This window comes from Anomaloglossus baeobatrachus, chromosome 5 (assembly GCF_048569485.1).
Source record: "Anomaloglossus baeobatrachus isolate aAnoBae1 chromosome 5, aAnoBae1.hap1, whole genome shotgun sequence".
NCBI classification, from domain to species: domain Eukaryota; kingdom Metazoa; phylum Chordata; class Amphibia; order Anura; family Aromobatidae; genus Anomaloglossus; species Anomaloglossus baeobatrachus.
Window position 1 is genome coordinate 60735692 of NC_134357.1, and position 20376 is coordinate 60756067.

General features: G+C 48.9%; 1 protein-coding gene across 1 annotated transcript in view; it reads left to right on the top strand.

Moving 5' to 3' along the window:
- Window positions 1-20376, top strand: part of KNDC1 (kinase non-catalytic C-lobe domain containing 1) — a 218366-nt gene that overhangs the window by 38092 nt on the left and 159898 nt on the right. The window contains exons 5-7 of the mRNA XM_075348552.1: window positions 1681-1795; window positions 1956-2824; window positions 15366-15480. Coding sequence (XP_075204667.1) covers window positions 1681-1795; window positions 1956-2824; window positions 15366-15480 — 1099 coding nt within the window. The remainder of the gene's footprint in view (window positions 1-1680; window positions 1796-1955; window positions 2825-15365; window positions 15481-20376) is intronic.

A 20376-nucleotide genomic window follows, 5' to 3' on the forward strand; every position in this document is an offset into this window, starting at 1 on the left:
TCCTGTTTTGTAGACTCTCCTCCTGGCTATAGGGAGGCGTGGCCTGATTTTCCTGGAATTTATATAATTGTTTCCAGCAGAGTTCTGCTTCCCTGGCCTAGTCCCTGCCAGCAGGTGACATATTAGACAATCCCTCTCTCCACTCTGGGGTCTGACATTTTACTAAGAACAGAACATACCTTGCAAGCAAACGGACTGTTAGTCCGCCTGTAAAGTAGGGTCGCCACCTGTAAGCCCTGTTACTACATTCTTAACTGTTGTATATAAGTCCCCAGGCCGCTTTGTATAATGTAAAAACGAGGTTTTATTATGGGGCAGTGGGGTCCGATGGGAGTGATATATTACCGTTAAAGGGAACCTCACAAGGTTTTCCGCACATAAAGTAGGGCTATCACCTGTAAGTCGTTTCAGCATTTTAGAATGTTGTGTGTGAGTCCCTAATCCGCTCTGCATAACGTAAACAAGACCTTTTATTATGGTAACAAGTGGCCAGAGGGACCTCTGCTGACGTCACACCCATGTGACCAAAAGGGGCGGGGCCTCCGCCAACATAGCTGATACCAGAAAGATACATTATTCTTCTAAGTCCACATGGGCATGGAGTTGATTATAATAGAAATGGGAGTCTGGGGGTAAGACCCCTAGATGGGAGGGTGCAGGGGGGATGAAGTCCCCCCTTGCAGGAGTATAGTGGACAGGAGTTAACATCACTACCCCCCACCAGACAAGCTGTCACGCCCACAGGTCCTTCTACCCACTGGGATTTAGCCACAACCCTTCTATTCTACTCCCCTACAGGGCGGTCTGGTCCAGTAAGAGTCTCTAGTCTTGATCTGTCGCTTCCTTTCTTCTTGTGATCACCGTCCTCTTTCTTACTTCATGTGGATGACCCATCCTATGTCATCCACTCTGATCTCCTGCACAGGCGCACTTCTATCTCCCTTGCCCAGGGCAACACAAAGTATTGTAACTGTTCTTTGACCTTTTCTTGCACATGCGCATTACAATATTTTGCTCTGCCCTCATCAAGGCAGAGAGATGTGCGCCTGCGCAGCAGCGTGATGGGGGGAGACTGTGGATGACGTAGGACGTTTCACAAACAAGAAACTGGGAAGGAGATCAGCAAACAGGAGAGAGGAGGTGCCGGATCAAGAGCAGACATTTACTTGCATCTTTATGGAGCCAGTCATTTTGCATAAGCTTCTCTTCTCTGATAACACTATCCAGCAGTCATGTGTACCATAGGCAATTGATAACGGTAGAAGACTAATTGGGTTCCATGGCTTATAAGTGTTGTGAGCATGCTTTGTGTCTTGTGCAGGGAGGTGGAGAAGGTGAGCTGTGTCAATTACCTCACCTTTTTTATGAATTTTGGATCCTGTGTTATTTATACAGGGGTATTACCTGCCTTTGTTAATAGTGAGATGACATCTGAGAAGTGATCTCTAAAGAACAGGAAGTGTCAGCCTATTGTGAGACTCAGCGTGAAAACTGCAACATTTCAAGATCACTTTAAAATATAGATGATCTCTAACGTTAAGTCGTGGTTAAAATAGTAAGTCCCTTTCGGACAATACATTCTTTATAATCCTCTGGGGATTGCGTTCTTTACGAAAAAATTGTATTGATCTTTAGGCTGCATCTTATTCTTTCACATAAATAAATCTTGTCTGCATACAGAGCATTATATCTCTTTGTGAAGAAAAGATTAATTGCTCCTCCTCATCCGTTTGTCGAAGCCTTTCTTCCATCGGCAGAAGAGTATTGTCCATAGAGTCCGTCAGTGCTTTCCAAGGTAAATCTTGTATATTGCTGCATGTTAATCAATATTTCCTGAAATAAAATCAATGTCATGATGTTAAGAACCAGGCACTGTAAAAATTAAAAATCTATTGTCTACTTTGTCCACGTCAGCACGACAACTAAAAGTAGTATATTTGTATGTTTTGGTGTAGATGGTTGGGAAAGTCTCTGGAAGGGCATCAACAAAAAGGACAATTGTATGAAACTTCCTACAGTGGAGAAAGCTCCTACTAGCCGTATCTCGTCTATCCCGGAGAACTGCCAGGTCAATCTTACCAGTTATTGCCCCACCTCGGACCCTGTGCAAGAAGAAGGTCAGAACGGATGGCGAGAAGCTGAGTTCAAACTTGAGAAGCCATGTTCTTCTCCAATCTCTTTTGGACATCATCTCAAAAAAAACAAAAGGGAGAGGAGCAAACCTTCTTCCCCCGAAAGGTTTGAGGGTTCTGAAAGGGTAAAAGTGGAAGATGAAATGGCGAAACTATCTTTAAAAAGACATCGAAGAAATAAGCACTCCTCTTCGGTTAGTAATGTCGAAAAACGGTCACATTCTCAATCTCCACCGGGTGGAGGAATGGTCACCTTAAAAAGTTGGCCATCGGTACCTAGCTGTCTATCACCAAATGAAGGCAGTGAAGACCAAGATTCAGGAGATGGACATATAAACCAGTCAAGTCTTCCCGTGCCAAACCACACAAACTGTGTATCCCCTCTTGGACAGTCTAAGTGCCATTCTCAAGTTTCTTACGAAAATCTGGTCACTGCTCTGGAACAAGAAAACCAGCAATGCCTCTATCCAGACATAAACGCGGTGTCCACAAAATATACAACGTCTGACGATCCGGTTCTAGACACAATCCGGTCAAATATAAAACAGCACAATAAAGCCCAGGAGACCTTTGCATCAGCGCCAGTTTATCAAGACGATGTTTTATCGATGTCGAGACTCGTGAACAGCCCCGAGCTAGATCCCGACTTCAGAGACGGAGATGAACCGGTTTCCGTAAAGGAGGACCAGCGGGTAAAACATTTTATATATTTATTTATTTTTTTTTTCCAGATAGGCTTTCAATCTAAATAAAGTAGGGGAAAACTTACCGATTGTGGTCTCAATGCTGGGATCCCCAATGATCCTCTGGATACCAAAATCCTCTGCTTGGTTCATGGTCTACTGGACTGTAGAACAGAGCAGAGGTTGAGCATGTGCATCTCCGCTTGATTAAGATGGAGCTCTTCAGAGCACTTTCCTCTTCCTCTGTATCACTAGGGGTCCAGAGGGTGTATACCCATCAATCTGGAAGTACAGAGGGATAGGGGATAACTTTCCAATCGCTGGGGGTCCTAGAACCGTGTCCCTTGGCATTCCCAAAACCTTATCGGAGCGGTGGTCAAGCAAGCGCACTGCTCTCCATTCATTCTAATGAGAGCGCTGAAGATCAACAACAAGATCTCATCTCCGGCAATCCCTTTAAGAATGAATACGGTATGAATGTAAACCTTAAGGGGTTAGAAATAAAAAGGGGCATACGGGGCGCCACTCTAAATGTAGTAATTCAAATCCATAAATGTTGGTCATAAGATGTGCATAGATTGCACTCACCTTATTGCAAGTTGGATCAAACGCATAGATCTCTTAGGATCCTATCTCCACAATCTCTGTCCCGATCTGCTGCTCACCAGGATTTGATGCACCGTGAATCGCCTCCGCCCAAGGATCACAGGAAAACAGTATTTAAAATGCTAAAAAATCCTTCAAATCCAAAAAGGTGGCGCTGATCTCCAAATATATTCTGACAGAAGAAGTTTAATTTGGCCAATGAAAGATATTACAACGCGTTTCGGCTAAAGATTTTTAGCCGAAATGCGTTGTTATAGCTTTCATTAGCCAAATAAAACCTCTTCTGTAGGAATATATTTGGAGATCAGCGCCACCTTTTTGGATTTGGAAGATTATTAAGCATTTTAAATTAGAATGAATACTGCGTTAATGCATATGATTGACGACCGCACCGTTCAGTCAGGATTCTTCAGAGCCCTGTTTCTTGGGATCGCTTGGATTCACTAAGGTTGGACCCCCAGCGATCGGAGAGCTATCCTCTATCCAATTCATACAAGGTAAAAGATATACATTTGAACCTTGAGTATACCCCTTTAATAGATCAATTGTTCAAGAGGCTTTTCAGGCTTTGTATATGACTTCTTAGTATCCGAACATGGAAAACCCTATATTTTTGGCTCAATGTCAAATTGTAGGGTAATCGTAACAGTAAAGACAAAAGTATAGGAAGATGCAGTGATGTCACCCTGATAACCCCCCCCATAACAATAGGACTGTACATTATCTGTAAAACTAGCCGGCTATAATAGAAGGCTCTATACAGCCGCAACAATGATCTCCTTACAGAACTAGTGCTGTGTGAAGCATTGTATAATCTATAGGACTAATTCTTGGCATTTAAAGGGGTTGTCCACTTTTGGAGCGAGTGTATCATTTTTATTTAAATAAGGGTATTTGTGGCTAAAAGTAATATTTGCTATTGAGTTCCGTGAAACAATTCATTTTGCTATTACATGCGCTTTGTTTTCCTGCACATCCAACTTTGATGTGGTCCTAAATCAGCTGAAAGGAGCATGGATTCTCATTTTGCTGTCGGATATAAAAATTGTTGTTTTTTTTAACTAATTAAATGCACTTGTCATGTTTATAAAAAAAAAAAATGCAACTGCATTATGGGGTACCTGCAGATATGGGGTTAATCTGCAGGGTAGTAGCATGCTGAAACTGCTTGGCGCCTGCACTTGGAGCCCAAATACCAGGAGGAAAACAACTTTATTCCTCCCGGCAGAGTTTAGTTTCCTGTCGTAGGAGGCATCGGCGCGGGGTCAGTCAACTGTGTATAGAGAGTGGCGTCTGTAACCGACCCCCGCAGCGACTGACAGCTGGATCTGATGATGAGTGTCTTTCAGTCAATGCCAAAGGAGCCGCTCCCGATACACAAAACGGTGACTGAACCCATGCCGGCAGCACCTCTATGACTGGAAACCGAATGCTGCCAGGAGGAATATAGTTCTTTTCCCCCCAAGTGCCAGCACCGGGCAGGTAGAAAACATATTACAAAATTATATTGTATGTATATAATGTGTATGTATGTTCCCAAATGTGAATACCCCCTTTTAAGGTTCTTGCATGGATCATGATGATCGTTAGGACAAGGAACATAGGAGCTCTGCTTCCCAAGCATTGCTCATCTAAACATGTGAACCACAAATAATGGAGCAAACACTTGTTTGTTGCCTCATCTCGTGTCTTTACGGACATACAAATCCTGGTTCTGGGCAGCACATCTCCTGAAAGGGTCTAAATCCAAAATCCATGCTTTTCCAGCTCAAAAAATCCTGTTCATGAGCCAGAAACTGAAACAGCAATTTCCATGACAAATCTACTAAATTAAAATATGCAGTTTGGAAAATTTCACTCACAATCAAAAACACACAATGTATTTTGACTTTGGCCTTCAACCATTAGCCACCAAGTATCCTGAGGCCATGTTATCTCAGGTTCCTGAGTATCGTGAGGTAGTAAGTGGTTCCTCTGCGCTGCCGTGTAAGCAAGCGAGGAGTCGGATGACATTAACGGGTTTATTTATCTACGATTTTCGAGGCAGTCTGACCTCTTCAGGTCTTCAGGATGAAACCATGTTGATGATGGTTTTATCCTGAAGAGAAGGCCAGATCGCCTAAAAATGCGTAAATAAACCTGTTAACCAAGCGATGAGTCGGATGAAATTAATAGGTTTATTTACGCATTTTTAGGCGATCTGGCCTTCTCTTCAGGATAAAACCATCATCAACATGGTTTCATCCTGAAGACCTGAAGAGGTCAGACTGCCTCGAAAATCGTAGATAAATAAACCCGTTAATGTCATCCGACACATCGCTTGCTTACACGGCAGAGGAACCACTTACTACCTCACTATATTCCGGCTTGGTGTCTGTATACCTGTGGATCTGCAGCTGCCTTTGTGCCTACATAGTGGTTGTGTCTTACATAACCACCTTTAGATGAGGGGATTTATTCATCCCCGTCACCCCTGTTTTATCAGGTATGACCCCTATTGCTCTTTTATTTTCACCATCGTTCTCTTCTATCTCAGGTTCCTATTAGGGGTCATAATGTGGAGAAATGTTCCCGTAGGAGGTGATAACAAGAAGAAAAGCTTCTGTAGATGGTGATTAACGTGTAAACATGTTACTGTAGGGGGTGATCACTTGAAGAAAAGTTCCTGTAGGGGGGCCAACATGAAAAAGTTCCTATAGGGGGTAAATATGTGGCTAAAAGTTCCTGTAGGAGGTGATAAAATGGAGAATTGTTCCTGTGGGGGTGATAACAAGCAGAAAAAAAATTCCTAAAGGGGGTGACAACAAGAAAAAAAGTTCCTATAGGGGGTAATAATATGGAGAAATGTTCCTGTAGAAGGTAATAAAATTTAGAAATATTCCTATAATAATGTGGAGAACTGGTCCTGTAGGAGGTGATCACAAGAAATGTTTCTGTACTTGGGGTGACAACAAGAAAAAAGTTCCTTTAGAGAGTAGTAATGTGGTAAAATGTTCCTGTAGAAGGTCATAAAATTTAGAAATATTCCTATAATATGGAGAAATGTTCCTGTAGGGGGCTGACAACAAGAAAAAAAGTTCCTATAGGGGGTAATAATGTTTAGAAATGTTCCTGTAGGGGGTGACGACAAGAAAAAAGTTCTTAGACCCTGTGCGCTCTTACCGGATTTTGCCGCGGATTTTCTGCGGATTTGCTGCATGTTTCGCTGCAGAAAATGTTCATAACATCTCTGCAGTGAATCACCAGCCAAACCAATGGGAAATAAAAATCCTGTGCGCACTGGGCGGAATTTGACAGCTGCATGTTTTGCTGCGGGATTCCCGCAGCAAAAACAATTGCATATCAATTCTTTTCCGCACGTCGCTGCGGGATTTCACTCCATTGACTGCAATGTAATCGTGAAATCCCGCAGGGAATAACGCAGGCAGCAAATTCTGTGCGGTTCACTGCCTTTTGCTGCGTTATTCCCTGTGGTATTTTGCGGTTTACCTGCGGTAATGTACATCGCTTGCCTGCGGTTTTGCAGGGAAGTGATGTCATTATGACAGGAAGAGGAAGCGGAGCAGAGTAAATGCACACATCACAGACAGACATCACAGACATAGTACACAGACACATAGAACACAAATAGAAATCAAACGGAAATATAGAAAACAAAACACGTGGGCTCCGCTGTATTTTTACCGTCCAGCCGAGGTAAGCACACAGCGGCGGCCCGGTATTCTCAGGCTGTGGCGTGCGAGGGGCAGGGTTAATGTTCCTCGCCTCCCTCCCACCTCCCACAGCCGAGAATATCAGCCGCAGCTGCCCCGGGACTGTCGCATCCATTATGCGGCAGTACCGGAGTGTCCCCGCCTCTTCCTGCTGCCGTGTAACAGTGGCAGTCAGGGTAATACAAGGAGTTAATGGCGGCGGATCACCGCCATTAACTCCAGGCTTGATCATGGCAGCGTCTATGAGACAGCTGACGTGATCAACCCGTAAGTAAAGTGAAAAAACACACAGAAAAATCCTTTTATTTTAAATAAATCACAAATAAGCCTCGTTCACACTTTTATTAACCCCTCCCGAAACAAAACTCCGACGTAATCCACACAGCTCCGGCGTAATCCACAGGTCCTGCGCTGCTTACATCCAGCCGCGACTGACACACAGCACTGAATGAATGCAGCCTCGCAGCGAGACAGCAGAGGTAATTACCGGTCATTTCCCACGGCCGGTAATGTGAACTCACTACCGACCGGGAGAAATGCAGCGATCTGTCCTCTATCTATCTATCTATCCCTCTATCTATTCTTGTATCTGTCTCTTTATCTATCTATCTATCTATCTATCTATCTATCTATCTATCTATCTACTATATCTCAGAAGGAAATGATTTTTTTTTTTTTCTTTTTTTCAATGTGCTTTATTGCATTGAATGCAATAAAGCACATGTACCAACCCGCACGCGGCAAAACCGCGGTCAAACCGCATGCGGTTTTCGGGTGCGGTTTGCTGCGGTTTTTTACCGCGTGTGCGGTAATCTTTCAGTGGCTGCGGAATTTTCTTGAGAAAATTCCAATTTCTTTGTCGCTCCATTGGGAGACCCAGACAATTGGGTGTATAGCTTCTGCCTCCGGAGGCCACACACAGTATTACACTTAAAAGTGTAAACCCCTCCCCTCTGCCTATACACCCCCCCGTGCATCACGGGCTCCTCAGTTTTTATGCTTTGTGTTGAAGGAGGCACACATGCACGCAAGCTCCACAATTTGGTCAGCAGCAGCTGCTGACTATATCGGATGGAAGAAAAGAGGGCCCATAACAGGGCCCCCGTCATGCTCCCTTCTCACCCCACTCTGGTCGGCGGTGTTGTTAAGGTTGAGGTACCCATTGCGGGTACAAAGGCTGGAGCCACATGCTGTTTTCCTTCCCCATCCCTTAGGGGCTCTGGGTGAAGTGGGATCCTAATCGGTCACCAGGCACTGGGACCGTGCTCCCTCCGCAGCCCCTGAGGGAATCTGCTGGACAGGAGACCGGGTATCGTCAGGGACAGGCCCTGCTCCTCTGAGGTACTCTGTGTCCCCTTGGGGACGGCGCATACAGCACCTGTCTAATGGACGCTGCAGCAGCTGCTGGTTGTGTTGGTGCGCCGGGACTACCGCGCTGACCGCGCTTGTTTGCCGGCCGCGCTTATAACTTTAGTCCCCGGCTTTTGCGGCCTAGTACCGCATATTCCCGCCCCCGGGCCTGCCAGTCAGGGGTAAGGGCGGGACGCTGCACTGGACGTCAGCGCTGAGGGCTGGAGCATACTTTGTATCCTCCTCCCCCCTCACTGAGCACCGTGGGGCACCAGATTCCCGCACTTTCTAAGGCACGCCCACGACTCCCTCCTCCTCTCAGAACGCTGGCAGCCATTCCTATCAGCACTTCTGACGCTGGAGAACTTCAGAGACGAGCTCCACAGCTCTGGGAGGCACAGGCAGGGAATCTGGTGGTCACACAAACGCTGAGGGCGGTCGGTAAGCAGCACCTGTTACTAGGTGCTTGCCCCACTGGGTGCCGAAGTGTATATTTATATGCTTATATTGTATACATTTAGGCTATGTGCGCACGTCGCGTAAAAACATGCAGTTACGCTGCGCTTTGTAGCGCAGCGTAACTGCATGCGTCCTGCGTCCCGTGCACAGTCTATGGAGACTGTGCAGGGGCCGTGCGCACGTGGCGTTTAAGAGCGCAGCGCTTCGGCTACTGCCGAAGCGCTGCGCAAAAAGAAGTGACATGTCACTTCTTTCCTGCGCTTTGCCGGCAGCTCCTGCTCTGTCTATGGCAGGAGCTGCAGGCAGAGCGCATGGAATCGGCGCTCACTACGGACATTTCTGCAGCGATCTAAAGCGCACATGTGCTCTTCAGATCGCTGCAGAAATTTCTGCAGGGCTTGTACGCAACGTGCGCACATAGCCTTACTCTGTACGGCCGCACTAGTGCTTTGGCTATATACCCTCTCTGATTGCTCTAAGAGGAGAAAACAGCATGTCGTCCGCAAAAAGCAAGGGTGCCAAGGCACAGGCTTACTTTGCAACCTGTACCTCATATGCGGCTATGCTACCTGCAGGTTCCACCTACCCTCATTGTGTGCAATGCTCGGCCCCTGTGACACTCACTCAGCCGGAGCCTCTGCCACTGGTGGGACCCTCGGCCCAGGTGGAACCACCTGCTGCCACTGTCCAGGTGACAGGGACAGAGTTTGCAGTATTCGCTGACAAACTTTCTGAGTCTATGGATAGATGGTCTGCTAAGATACTAGAAGCTTTGCAGTCCAGACCTGTAACACAGGCCCCGGGCACTGTTGAATCATTGCCCTCAGTCCCCCCTCGGTCGGCGCAGCAAGGTGCTCCTGGGGCGACTCATAGGTCCCACGGTGAGGACTCTGACACAGACCGCAGTCCCAGACCGGCTAAGCGGGCTCGCCGGGAGCTTCCCTCGACTTCATCACAGTGTTCAGGGTCTCAGCATGAGGACTCTCTGGAGGATGAAGCGGAGGTGGCAGATCAGGGCTCTGATCCTGACGCCGCTCTCAACCTTGATACACCTGAAGGGGACGCCATAGTAAACGACCTTATAGCGTCCATCAATCAGGTGTTGGATCTTTCTCCCCCAACTCCTCAGATTGAGGAGTCAGCTTCTCAGCAGGAGAAATTCCATTTTAGGTTTCCCAAACGTACACTGAGTGCGTTTCTTGATCACTCCGACTTCAGAGATACAGTCCAGAAACACCGAGCTTTTCCAGATAAGCGTTTTACTGAGCGCCTTAATGACACACGTTATCCCTTCCCCCCTGACGTTGTCAAGGGTTGGGCTCAGTGTCCCAAGGTGGATCCTCCAGTCTCTAGACTGGCGGCTAGATCCATAGTTGCAGTGGCAGACGGTGCATCACTCAAGGATGCCACTGACAGGCAGATAGAGCTCCTGATGAAATCCATCTATGAAGCTATCGGCGCGTCCTTTGCTCCGGCATTCGCAGCCGTATGGGCACTCCAAGCTATCTCAGCTTGTCAGTCTGAGATTAATGCAGTCACACGTGCCTCTACTCCGCAGGTTGTGTCCTTAACCTCTCAGGCGTCGGCGTTTGCGTCCTACGCCATGAATGCTGTCCTGGACTCTGCGAGCCGTACGGCGGTAGCATCCGCCAATTCGGTGGCAGTCCGCAGGGCCATGTGGCTACGTGAATGGAAGGCAGACTCTGCTTCCAAAAAGTTCTTAACCGGTTTGCCATTTTCTGGCGAACGCCTGTTTGGCGAGCAATTGGATGAAATCATTAAACAATCCAAGGGAAAAGACTCGTCCTTACCCCAGTCCAAACCAAACAGACCTCAACAACGGAAGGTACAATCGAGATTTCGGTCCTTTCGGCCCTCAGCCAGGTCTCAATTCTCATCGTCCAACAGGCCACAGAAGGGTCAGAGGAACTCTGATTCATGGCGGTCTAAGTCACGTCCTAAAAAGACCGCCGGAGGAACCGCTCCCAAAGCGGCCTCCACATGACTTTCGGCCTCCCCAAACCGCATCCTCGGTCGGTGGCAGGCTCTCCCGCTTTTGCGACGCCTGGTTGCCACATGTCCAAGACCGATGGGTGAGAGACATTCTGTCTCACGGTTACAGGATAGAGTTCCGCTCTCGTCCTCCGACTCGTTTCTTCAGAACATCTCCGCCCCCCCGAGCGAGCCGACGCTCTTCTTCAGGCGGTGAGCACTCTGAAGGCAGAAGGAGTGGTGATCCCTGTTCCCCCTTCAGCAATTGGGCACGGTTTTTACTCCAACTTGTTTGTGGTGCCGAAAAAGGACGGATCTTTCCGTCCCGTTCTCGACCTCAAACTGCTCAACAAACACGTGAAAACCAGGCGGTTCCGGATGGAATCTCTCCGCTCCGTCATCGCCTCGATGTCCCAAGGAGACTTCCTAGCATCAATCGACATCAGGGATGCTTATCTCCACGTACCGATTGCACCAGAGCATCCGCGCTTCCTGCGTTTCGCCATCGGGGACGAACACCTTCAGTTCGTGGCGCTGTCTTTCGGCCTGGCGACAGCCCCACGGGTCTTCACCAAGGTCATGGCAACAGTGGTAGCAGTCCTACACTCTCAGGGACACTCGGTGATCCCTTACTTAGACGATCTCCTTGTCAAGGCCCCCTCTCGGGTGGCATGCCAACACAGCCTGAACATTGCTCTGGAGACTCTCCAGAGATTCGGGTGGATCATCAATTTCCCAAAGTCAAAATTGACACCGACCCAATCGCTGACATATCTCGGGATGGAGTTTCATACTCTCTCAGCGATAGTGAAACTTCCGCTGGACAAACAGCGTTCACTACGGACAGGGGTGCAATCTCTCCTTCGAGCCCAGTCGCACCCCTTGAGGCGCCTCATGCACTTCCTAGGGAAGATGGTGGCAGCAATGGAGGCAGTTCCATTTGCGCAGTTTCATCTGCGTCCACTTCAATGGGACATTCTCCGCATATGGGACAGGAAGTCGACGTCCCTCGACAGGAACGTCTCCCTTTCTCGGGCAGCCAAGGCCTCCCTTCAGTGGTGGCTTCTTCCCACTTCTTTGTCGAAGGGGAAATCATTCCTACCCCCATCCTGGGCTGTGGTCACGACGGACGCGAGTCTGTCAGGGTGGGGAGCGGTCTTCCTCCACCACAGGGCTCAGGGTACCTGGATTCAGCCAGAGTCCTCCCTTCAGATCAATGTTCTGGAGATAAGGGCAGTGTATCTAGCCCTAAAGGCGTTCCAGCCGTGGCTGGAAGGCAGGCAGATCCGAATTCAGTCGGACAACGCCACGGCGGTGGCATACATCAACCACCAAGGCGGCACACGCAGTCGGCAAGCCTTCCAGGAAGTTCGGCGGATTCTGCTGTGGGTGGAAGCCACAGCCTCCACCATCTCCGCAGTTCACATCCCGGGCGTAGATTGGGAAGCAGACTTTCTCAGTCGCCAGGGCATGGACGCAGGGGAATGGTCTCTTCACCCGGACGTGTTTCAAGAGATCTGTTGCCGCTGGGGGAAGCCGGACGTCGACCTAATGGCGTCCCGGCACAACAACAAGGTCCCGGCATTCATGGCACGGTCTCAAGATCACAGAGCGCTGGCGGCAGACGCATTAGTTCAGGATTGGTCGCAGTTTCGGCTGCCGTATGTATTCCCTCCTCTGGCACTACTGCCCAGAGTGTTACGCAAGATCAGGTCCGACTGCCGCCGCGCCATCCTCATCGCCCCAGACTGGCCAAGGAGGTCGTGGTATCCGGATCTGTGGCATCTCACGGTGGGTCAACCGTGGGCACTACCAGACCGTCCAGACTTACTGTCTCAAGGGCCATTTTTCCATCTGAATTCTGCGGCCCTCAACCTGACTGTGTGGCCATTGAGTCCTGGATCCTAGCGTCTTCAGGGTTATCTCAAGAGGTCATTGCCACTATGAGACAGGCCAGGAAACCAACGTCCGCCAAGATCTACCACAGGACGTGGAGGATCTTCTTATCCTGGTGCTCTGATCAGGGTTTTACTCCCTGGCCATTTGCCTTGCCCACTTTTCTGTCCTTCCTTCAATCCGGAATGGAAAAGGGTTTGTCTCTCGGCTCTATTAAGGGACAAGTCTCGGCGCTCTCTGTGTTTTTTCAAAAGCGTCTAGCCAGGCTTCCGCAGGTCCGCACGTTCCTGCAGGGAGTTTGCCACATAGTCCCTCCTTACAAGCGTCCGCTAGAACCCTGGGATCTGAACAGGGTGCTAACGGCACTTCAGAAACCACCTTTCGAGCCAATGAGAGATATTTCTCTCTCACGCCTTTCGCAGAAGGTGGTCTTCCTAGTGGCAGTCACATCACTTCGGAGAGTGTCTGAGCTAGCTGCATTGTCATGCAAAGCCCCCTTCCTGGTGTTTCACCAGGACAAGGTGGTTCTGCGTCCGGTTCCGGAATTTCTCCCTAAGGTGGTATCCCCTTTTCATCTCAATCAGGATATCTCCTTACCGTCTTTTTGCCCTCATCCAGTTCACCAATGTGAAAAGGATTTGCACTTGTTAGATCTTGTGAGAGCACTTAGACTCTACATTTCTCGTACGGCGCCCCTGCGCCGCTCGGATGCACTCTTGTCCTTGTCGCTGGCCAGCGTAAAGGGTCGCAGGCTTCCAAGTCAACCTTGGCTCGGTGGATCAAGGAACCAATTCTTGAAGCCTACCGTTCTTCTGGGCTTCAGGTTCCTTCAGGGCTGAAAGCCCATTCTACCAGAGCCGTGGGTGCGTCCTGGGCTTTGCGGCACCAGGCTACGGCTCAGCAGGTGTGTCAGGCGGCTACCTGGTCAAGTCTGCACACTTTCACAAAACACTATCAGGTGCATGCCTATGCTTCGGCAGATGCCAGCCTAGGTAGGCGAGTCCTTCAGGCGGCGGTTGCCCACCTGTAGGAAGGGGCCGTTTTACGGCTCTATTACCGAGGTATTCTTTTACCCACCCAGGGACTGCTTTTGGACGTCCCAATTGTCTGGGTCTCCCAATGGAGCGACAAAGAAGAAGGGAATTTTGTTTACTTACCGTAAATTCCTTTTCTTCTAGCTCCTATTGGGAGACCCAGCACCCGCCCCTGTTCCCTTCGAGCTTTTGTTCTTTTGTGTACACATGTTGTTCATGTTGAATTGTTCTGGGTTCATGGTTTCAGTTCTCCGAACATCCTTCGGATTGAATTTACCTTAGACCAATTTATAAGTTTCCTCCTTCCTGCTTTTGCACCAAAACTGAGGAGCCCGTGATGCACGGGGGGGTGTATAGGCAGAGGGGAGGGGTTACACTTTTTAAAGTGTAATACTTTGTGTGGCCTCCGGAGGCAGAAGCTATACACCCAATTGTCTGGGTCTCCCAATAGGAGCTAGAAGAAAAGGAATTTACGGTAAGTAAACAAAATTCCCTTCTTCCAGTGCGCACATAGCCTTATAGAGGGTAATAATGTGGAGAAATATTCCTGTAGGGGGTGATAACAGGAAGAAAAGTTCCTGTCTCACCCTCTACTTACCCATTACCACCAAATTGTCAGCTAGACGGGCTGAGAGGTGAAGGGAAGATGCTGTGATCTTTCTTCTTGTTATCATTCGCTCACAGGACATGGACGCTGCCTCCTGACCTTAGATGGGGGCTACACCTCAAATATGGCACTAAAGCGGGCTTTACACGCTACGATTTCGCTACAGCGATCTTGTTGGGGTCACGGATTTTGTGACACACATCCGGCCGCTGTAGCGATCTCGTTGTGTGTGACTCCTAGGAGCGATTTTGGATCGTTGCAAAAACGTCCAAAATCGCTCCTCGTTGACATGGGGGTCCATTCTCAAATATCTCTGCTGTCGCGTGGGCGAAGTTGTTCCTCGTCCCTGCGGCAGCACACATCGCTACGTGTGACGCCGCAGGAACGAGGAACCTCACCTTACCTGCCACACGCCAGCAATGAGGAAAAAGGAGGTGGGCGGGATGTTCGTCCCGTTCATCTCCGCCCCTCCGCTTTGATTGGCCGGCCGCTTAGTGACGTCGCGGTGACGCCGAACGTCCCTCCCCCTTGAGGTAGGGATTGTTCGGCAGTCACAGCAACTCCGCCGACCAGGTAAGTGCGTGTGACGCTGCTGTAGCGATAATGTTCGCTGCGGCAGGGATCACCAAATACCGGCATAACGATAGGGGCGGGTGCTATCGCGCTCGCCATCTCTAGCATCGGCTAGCGATGTCGCAGCGTGTAAAGCCCGCTTTAGATTATTGCAGCGTGTCACTCTACAGCGGACAGTTGGTATTTATTACTTTAGCATGTGTATTCTTCCAAAATCCGGAGCCACAGGTTGGAGAAGACTTTTCCTTAGAAATCTAGGCAACGATTCACTACATGCTTCATACTCTGCACATTATCGATGATTTCTTCTCTTTTTATAGTGGGTTTCATTGAAAGAAGTGTTACTAAACTATGGAAAGCCCTTACAGGAGGACGAGCTGTGGGCACTGTGCTATGAGTGCTTATATACCCTACAGACGTATGTGGATTATCCAGGTACTAATGCATTTGTGTTGTCAAATGATTGATTTTCTTTTGAATTTTATTTTTATTCTATATAGATTCTCTGTAATCCAGACAATTCCATAATTTGGGTCATTTTTAGCCAAATTATTTGAGGTTTCTCAAGAATTCAGCAGTGACCTCCATTGATAATTAGATGGTGCTGAGGTGTCTGATTGTGACCTCTTCGTAATCGCCATTATAGAAGGGTGAAGATGCCCGTCATGGCCTCATCTGAGTTGCACAGGTATGTGCGCACGCTGCAGATTAGGGCCGTTTCACACATTCGGCATTTCACCTGATCTGGCACACTCCAGTACTGTGTAATACAGTACAATGGCATCGCGGCGAGCTCCGGTCACATTCTGTCATGTGACCAGAGCATGTGACTGGAGCTTGCCGCAATGCCATTGTACAGTATTAACACTGTACTGGAGTGTGCCGGATCTGGTAACCCGGCGAAATGCCCGATGTGTGAAACGGCCCTTAGGTGCAGAAATTTTCTGCTCCAAAAAAACCCCCACGCACCTTGTAGCAGAAAAACTCGCCAAAAAATGCATTGGTGTGTTTTTGTCCTATGCATGTTTTTAGTGAAATGATTGGCTGGTAGGACAGAAAAACGCAAGAAAATAAACGCACCAACAATTGTCGTGTCTCTTCTTTTTTCTGCTCTGTAATGTGCGCACAGCATTTCTGATTTCTCATACACTTTGCTGGGCTAAGGATAGAAATGTAAATTTGGGCAACAAGCTGCACGATAAATTGCACCAAATCTGCAACAAAAAAATCTCGCATGCTCACACAGCCTTAGGCCATGTACACACGCTGCGTTGTTTATGCCTTTTTTGTGTGCAGTTTGTTGCCCACATCTGCATGTCTATCCTCAGGCCAGCAAAGTCAGAATTCTGAAGTGCTGTGCTCATGTTGCTTCTTTTTTTCCTTACAGTTTTGGTGCAGAAAAAGAAGCTGCAGCAGGTCAATTGTTGGTGCATTTTTTTTTCCTGCGTTTTTTTTTATTTTTTTTTAAAACCTTTTCAACCAATTATTTCACTAAAAATCGCATGTTCTTTTTTTGTTCACTTTTCTGCCACAAGGTGCAGATTTTGATGCAGAAAATCTAGTGGTGCAGAAAGCGTGCGAACATAGCCTAAAGGCTTCTTTACACGTTGCGATATCGGTCCTGATATCGCTAGCGTGGGTACCCGCCCCCATCTGTTGTGCGGCACGGGCAAATCGCTGCCCGTGCCGCACAACATTGCGCAGACCCGTCACACATACTTACCTGCCCGGCGACGTCGCTGTGACCGGCGAACCGCCTCCTTTCTAAGGGGGCGGTCCGTGCGGCGTCACAGCGACGTCACTGAGCGGCCGCCCAATGGAAGCGGAGGGGCGGAGATGAGTGGCCGGAACATCCCGCCCACCTTCCTTCCTCATTGCAGGCGGGGCGCAGGTAAGGAGAGGTTCCTCGTTCCTGCGGTGTCACACGGAGCGATGTGTGCTGCCGCAGGAGCGACGAACTACATCGTTACTGCTGCAGTAACAATAATCGAGAATGGACCCCCATGTCACCGATGAGCGATTTTGCACGTTTTTGCAACTATGCAAAATCGCTCATTGGTGTCACACGCAACAACATCGCTAATGCGGCCGGATGTGCGTCACAAATTCCGTGACCCCAACGACTCCGCATTAGCGATGTCGCAGCGTGTAAAGCCCCCTTTAGGCCTCTTTCACACTGCGTTCCTCTCTTTGTTCAGTGCCCCGTCGGCGCAGATGTCTGAAACCTGTTTTGCTATGGGAGGGGGGGAACCATCGAATGAAGATCGGAACGCAGTGTGAAATCTGTCTTTAAAAGGAATCCCATGTATCACAAAGAAAAATGCAAAAATTGAATATCCAAACTAGAAAAAAAAGCTACAACTACTTAAAGGGAACCTGTCACCAAATCTAGTGACAATCAGCTGCGGCCACTGCCAGTGGGATCTTATATGCAGTATTCTAACATGCTGTATATAAGAGCCCAGACCGCTGTGTAGAACGTAAAAATCACTTTATAACACTTAAACGGTTGCTGTGGTGCAGTTGGGTCAGATGGGTGTCTCCGTTCTCCAGTACCGGCGCGTCCTCTTTCGGCCATCTTTGTCGTTCTTCTTCTAAAGCCTGTGTGCATGATGTGTCCTACGTCATCCACACTCGCTGGCATTGAGGTCCTGCGGAGGCGCACTTTGATCTGCTCTGAGCAGTGCAGATCAAAGTATTGCAGTGCGCCTGCGCAGGACCGGCGAGTGTGTATGACTTAGGACGCGTCATGCACCCAGGCTTCAGAAGGAGGATGAAGATGGCCGAAAGAGGAGGCGCCGGTACCGGAGAACGGAGACACCCATATGATCCCTCTCCACCGCAGCGACTGTTTAGGTGAGTATTATAAAGTGATTTTTATGTTCTACACAGCGGCCTGCGCTCTTATATACAGCATGTTAGAATGCTGTATATAAGAACTCACTGGTGGTGGCCACAGCTTATAGGCCCCAAATCTGGTGACAGGTTCCCTTTTTAAAGCACATATATAAAAAGAAATAATAGAAAAATAAAAAAACAGAAAATGTGCCTGTTCAGGAATAGGGTTAAACATCCTGGTCTTGAACTGGTTAAAATAAATAAATGTGAATATTCATTTAGCCGTCACGTGTCCCATCTTGCAGCCTTGTTCTGGTCCGGTCATCTTTTTTGATCCGGTTACCACTGGGCCAACTTTGGCAATTTCGGCATCTTCTGGTGCCCATCATCGTTGGTGTATACTTGGATGCGAAGTCACTGAAGATACCAAAGATGCCGGAAAACGGCCCAGAGACACCTGAATCAATGCCTCTTCTGGGGTCTGAAGGGACATTTGAACCTAAAAATTCAGGTAGAATAAATCTGATGGAAATCAAATTTTCTTGCCAAATTTGAGAAAATCTGCGGAGTCAGAATTTCTGCAGATTTTTTCATCACGAGTCGATATGTGAATAGTATTCAAAGGAGTATTTAATGACGTCCGTAAACGATCATTCCTAATCCCCTCGTGTGTGCCCTTTAAAGGGAATCCTTCCGCATGTTTTTGCTATCTCATCTGAGAGCAGCATGATGTAGGCAAAGAGATCCTGAGTCCAACAATGTATCACTTAGATTATTGTGTACAGCCGTTCTCATACAATCAGAATTTCTTTATCGTTCCTATGGGAGACCCAGACATTGGGTGTTTAGCTTCTGCCTCTGGAGGACACACAAAGTACTACACTCAAAAGTGTAGCTCCTCCCTCTGAGCTTATACACCCCCTGGAGATCCAGATCTAGCCAGTTTATCGCTTTGTGTTCAGGAGGTCACATCCACACATGTATTCTCATCTGATTTTTTTCATTTTTTGGAAAGAGTTTGAAGAAAAGCGGGTCCAAGCCTGGACCCCCGGCATGTCCCTTCTCACCCCACTGTGTCGGCGGTGCTGTTAAGGTTGATTCCCAGGCTGGAGCCTTACATGCCGTGCTCCTTCACCATCCCTCCGGGGCTCTGGCTTGAAGTGGGAGCCAGCACGGTTCTTCATGCTTGGCATGAGACCGGTCTCCATCCGCAGCCCTTTAGGATTCTGCTGGACCGGAGCACTCATCCCCAGGGACTGGCTACCCTGCGTCTCAGCAAGCTAAGTACCTGAGACGTTTATTTGTGGGGGTCCTTTGTACTTTATTGTGGTGGGAGAGTGTGCTGAGTGATTTTTATGACATTTCCGGCGGGTTCTCTGGCTGTCGCCTGAGAACCGCGCCGATGGTGCCTGTGCGCCGGCCGCACCGCTCAAATTTAGGGCCCGGCTTCGCCGGAGGCCTACTTTCGGTTTCACTGCCCTCGCATGCCATTCATGCAGAGGCACAGCGCGGCTCCGCCCAGCGGCCGTTCTACAAAGGGGAGAGACACTCCTCACTGAGTACGTCTCCTCCCCTGTGAATCTCTTTGGCCCTCCAGATCCCGCTCTGAGTGAGTCCCGCCCCCTCTCTTCACTCCGGTGGCCATTTTCTCAGCGTTTTTTCCCTGCGATCACCACTGGTCTGTAGCATCCCTGCTGAGGTGCTTGGGAGTCCGGGCTTCGGGATCTGGAGGGCACACAACACCGCTCCAGCGGTCTGGTAAGCCACAACCTCTGGTTGTGGACCTTCTGTATATACTCTCTGGGGTTCATTCTCTGGCAGAGCCCTCACTCCAGCAGCATGTCTCACACAAGGAGCAAGGCGCCAAAGCTGTTTTCAGTATGCACTGCATGTAAGCGCCTACTGCCGGAACCGAGCACCTATCCACATTGCGATGCCTGCTCTAACCTGACGATGCCTCAGCCTGGAATCGCCCCCCCAGGGGTCTCTCGGGCTGCTCCGGCTCCTGTGGCTGAACCCCCGGCTTGGGTAGAATCCTTAACCAGGTCTATCTCCCAGTCTTTTGCTGATTCCATGGGACATCTGTCCAGGACTCTGCTGAGCATGCATCAGCCCCCGTCGCAGGGTGCCTCTGCTGCTAGGTCTCTCTCAGAACCGGAGCTCCCAGAGGATTCATCATCTGGTCCCAGGCCCTGTCCTTCTAATAAGAGACGCAGGGCCCCCTCTCCTTCGTCCCGCGGCTCGGTTTCAGAAGCTGACTCGCAGGATGAGGAGGATGCCTTTACTGGGGGCTCGGAGACTACCTCCATGTGCCCTATTGGTCTGTCCGACAGTGACTCGGATGTTAGTGATTTGATTGCGTCCATTAATTCTGTACTGGATCTCAATCCGCCAGTATCAGAGGAACAACCCTCTCTGGCAGAAAAGCACCAGTTTACCTCGCCTAAGAGGACGAAGAGTGTGTTCTTTAACCACTCCAGTTTTCAGGCCGCT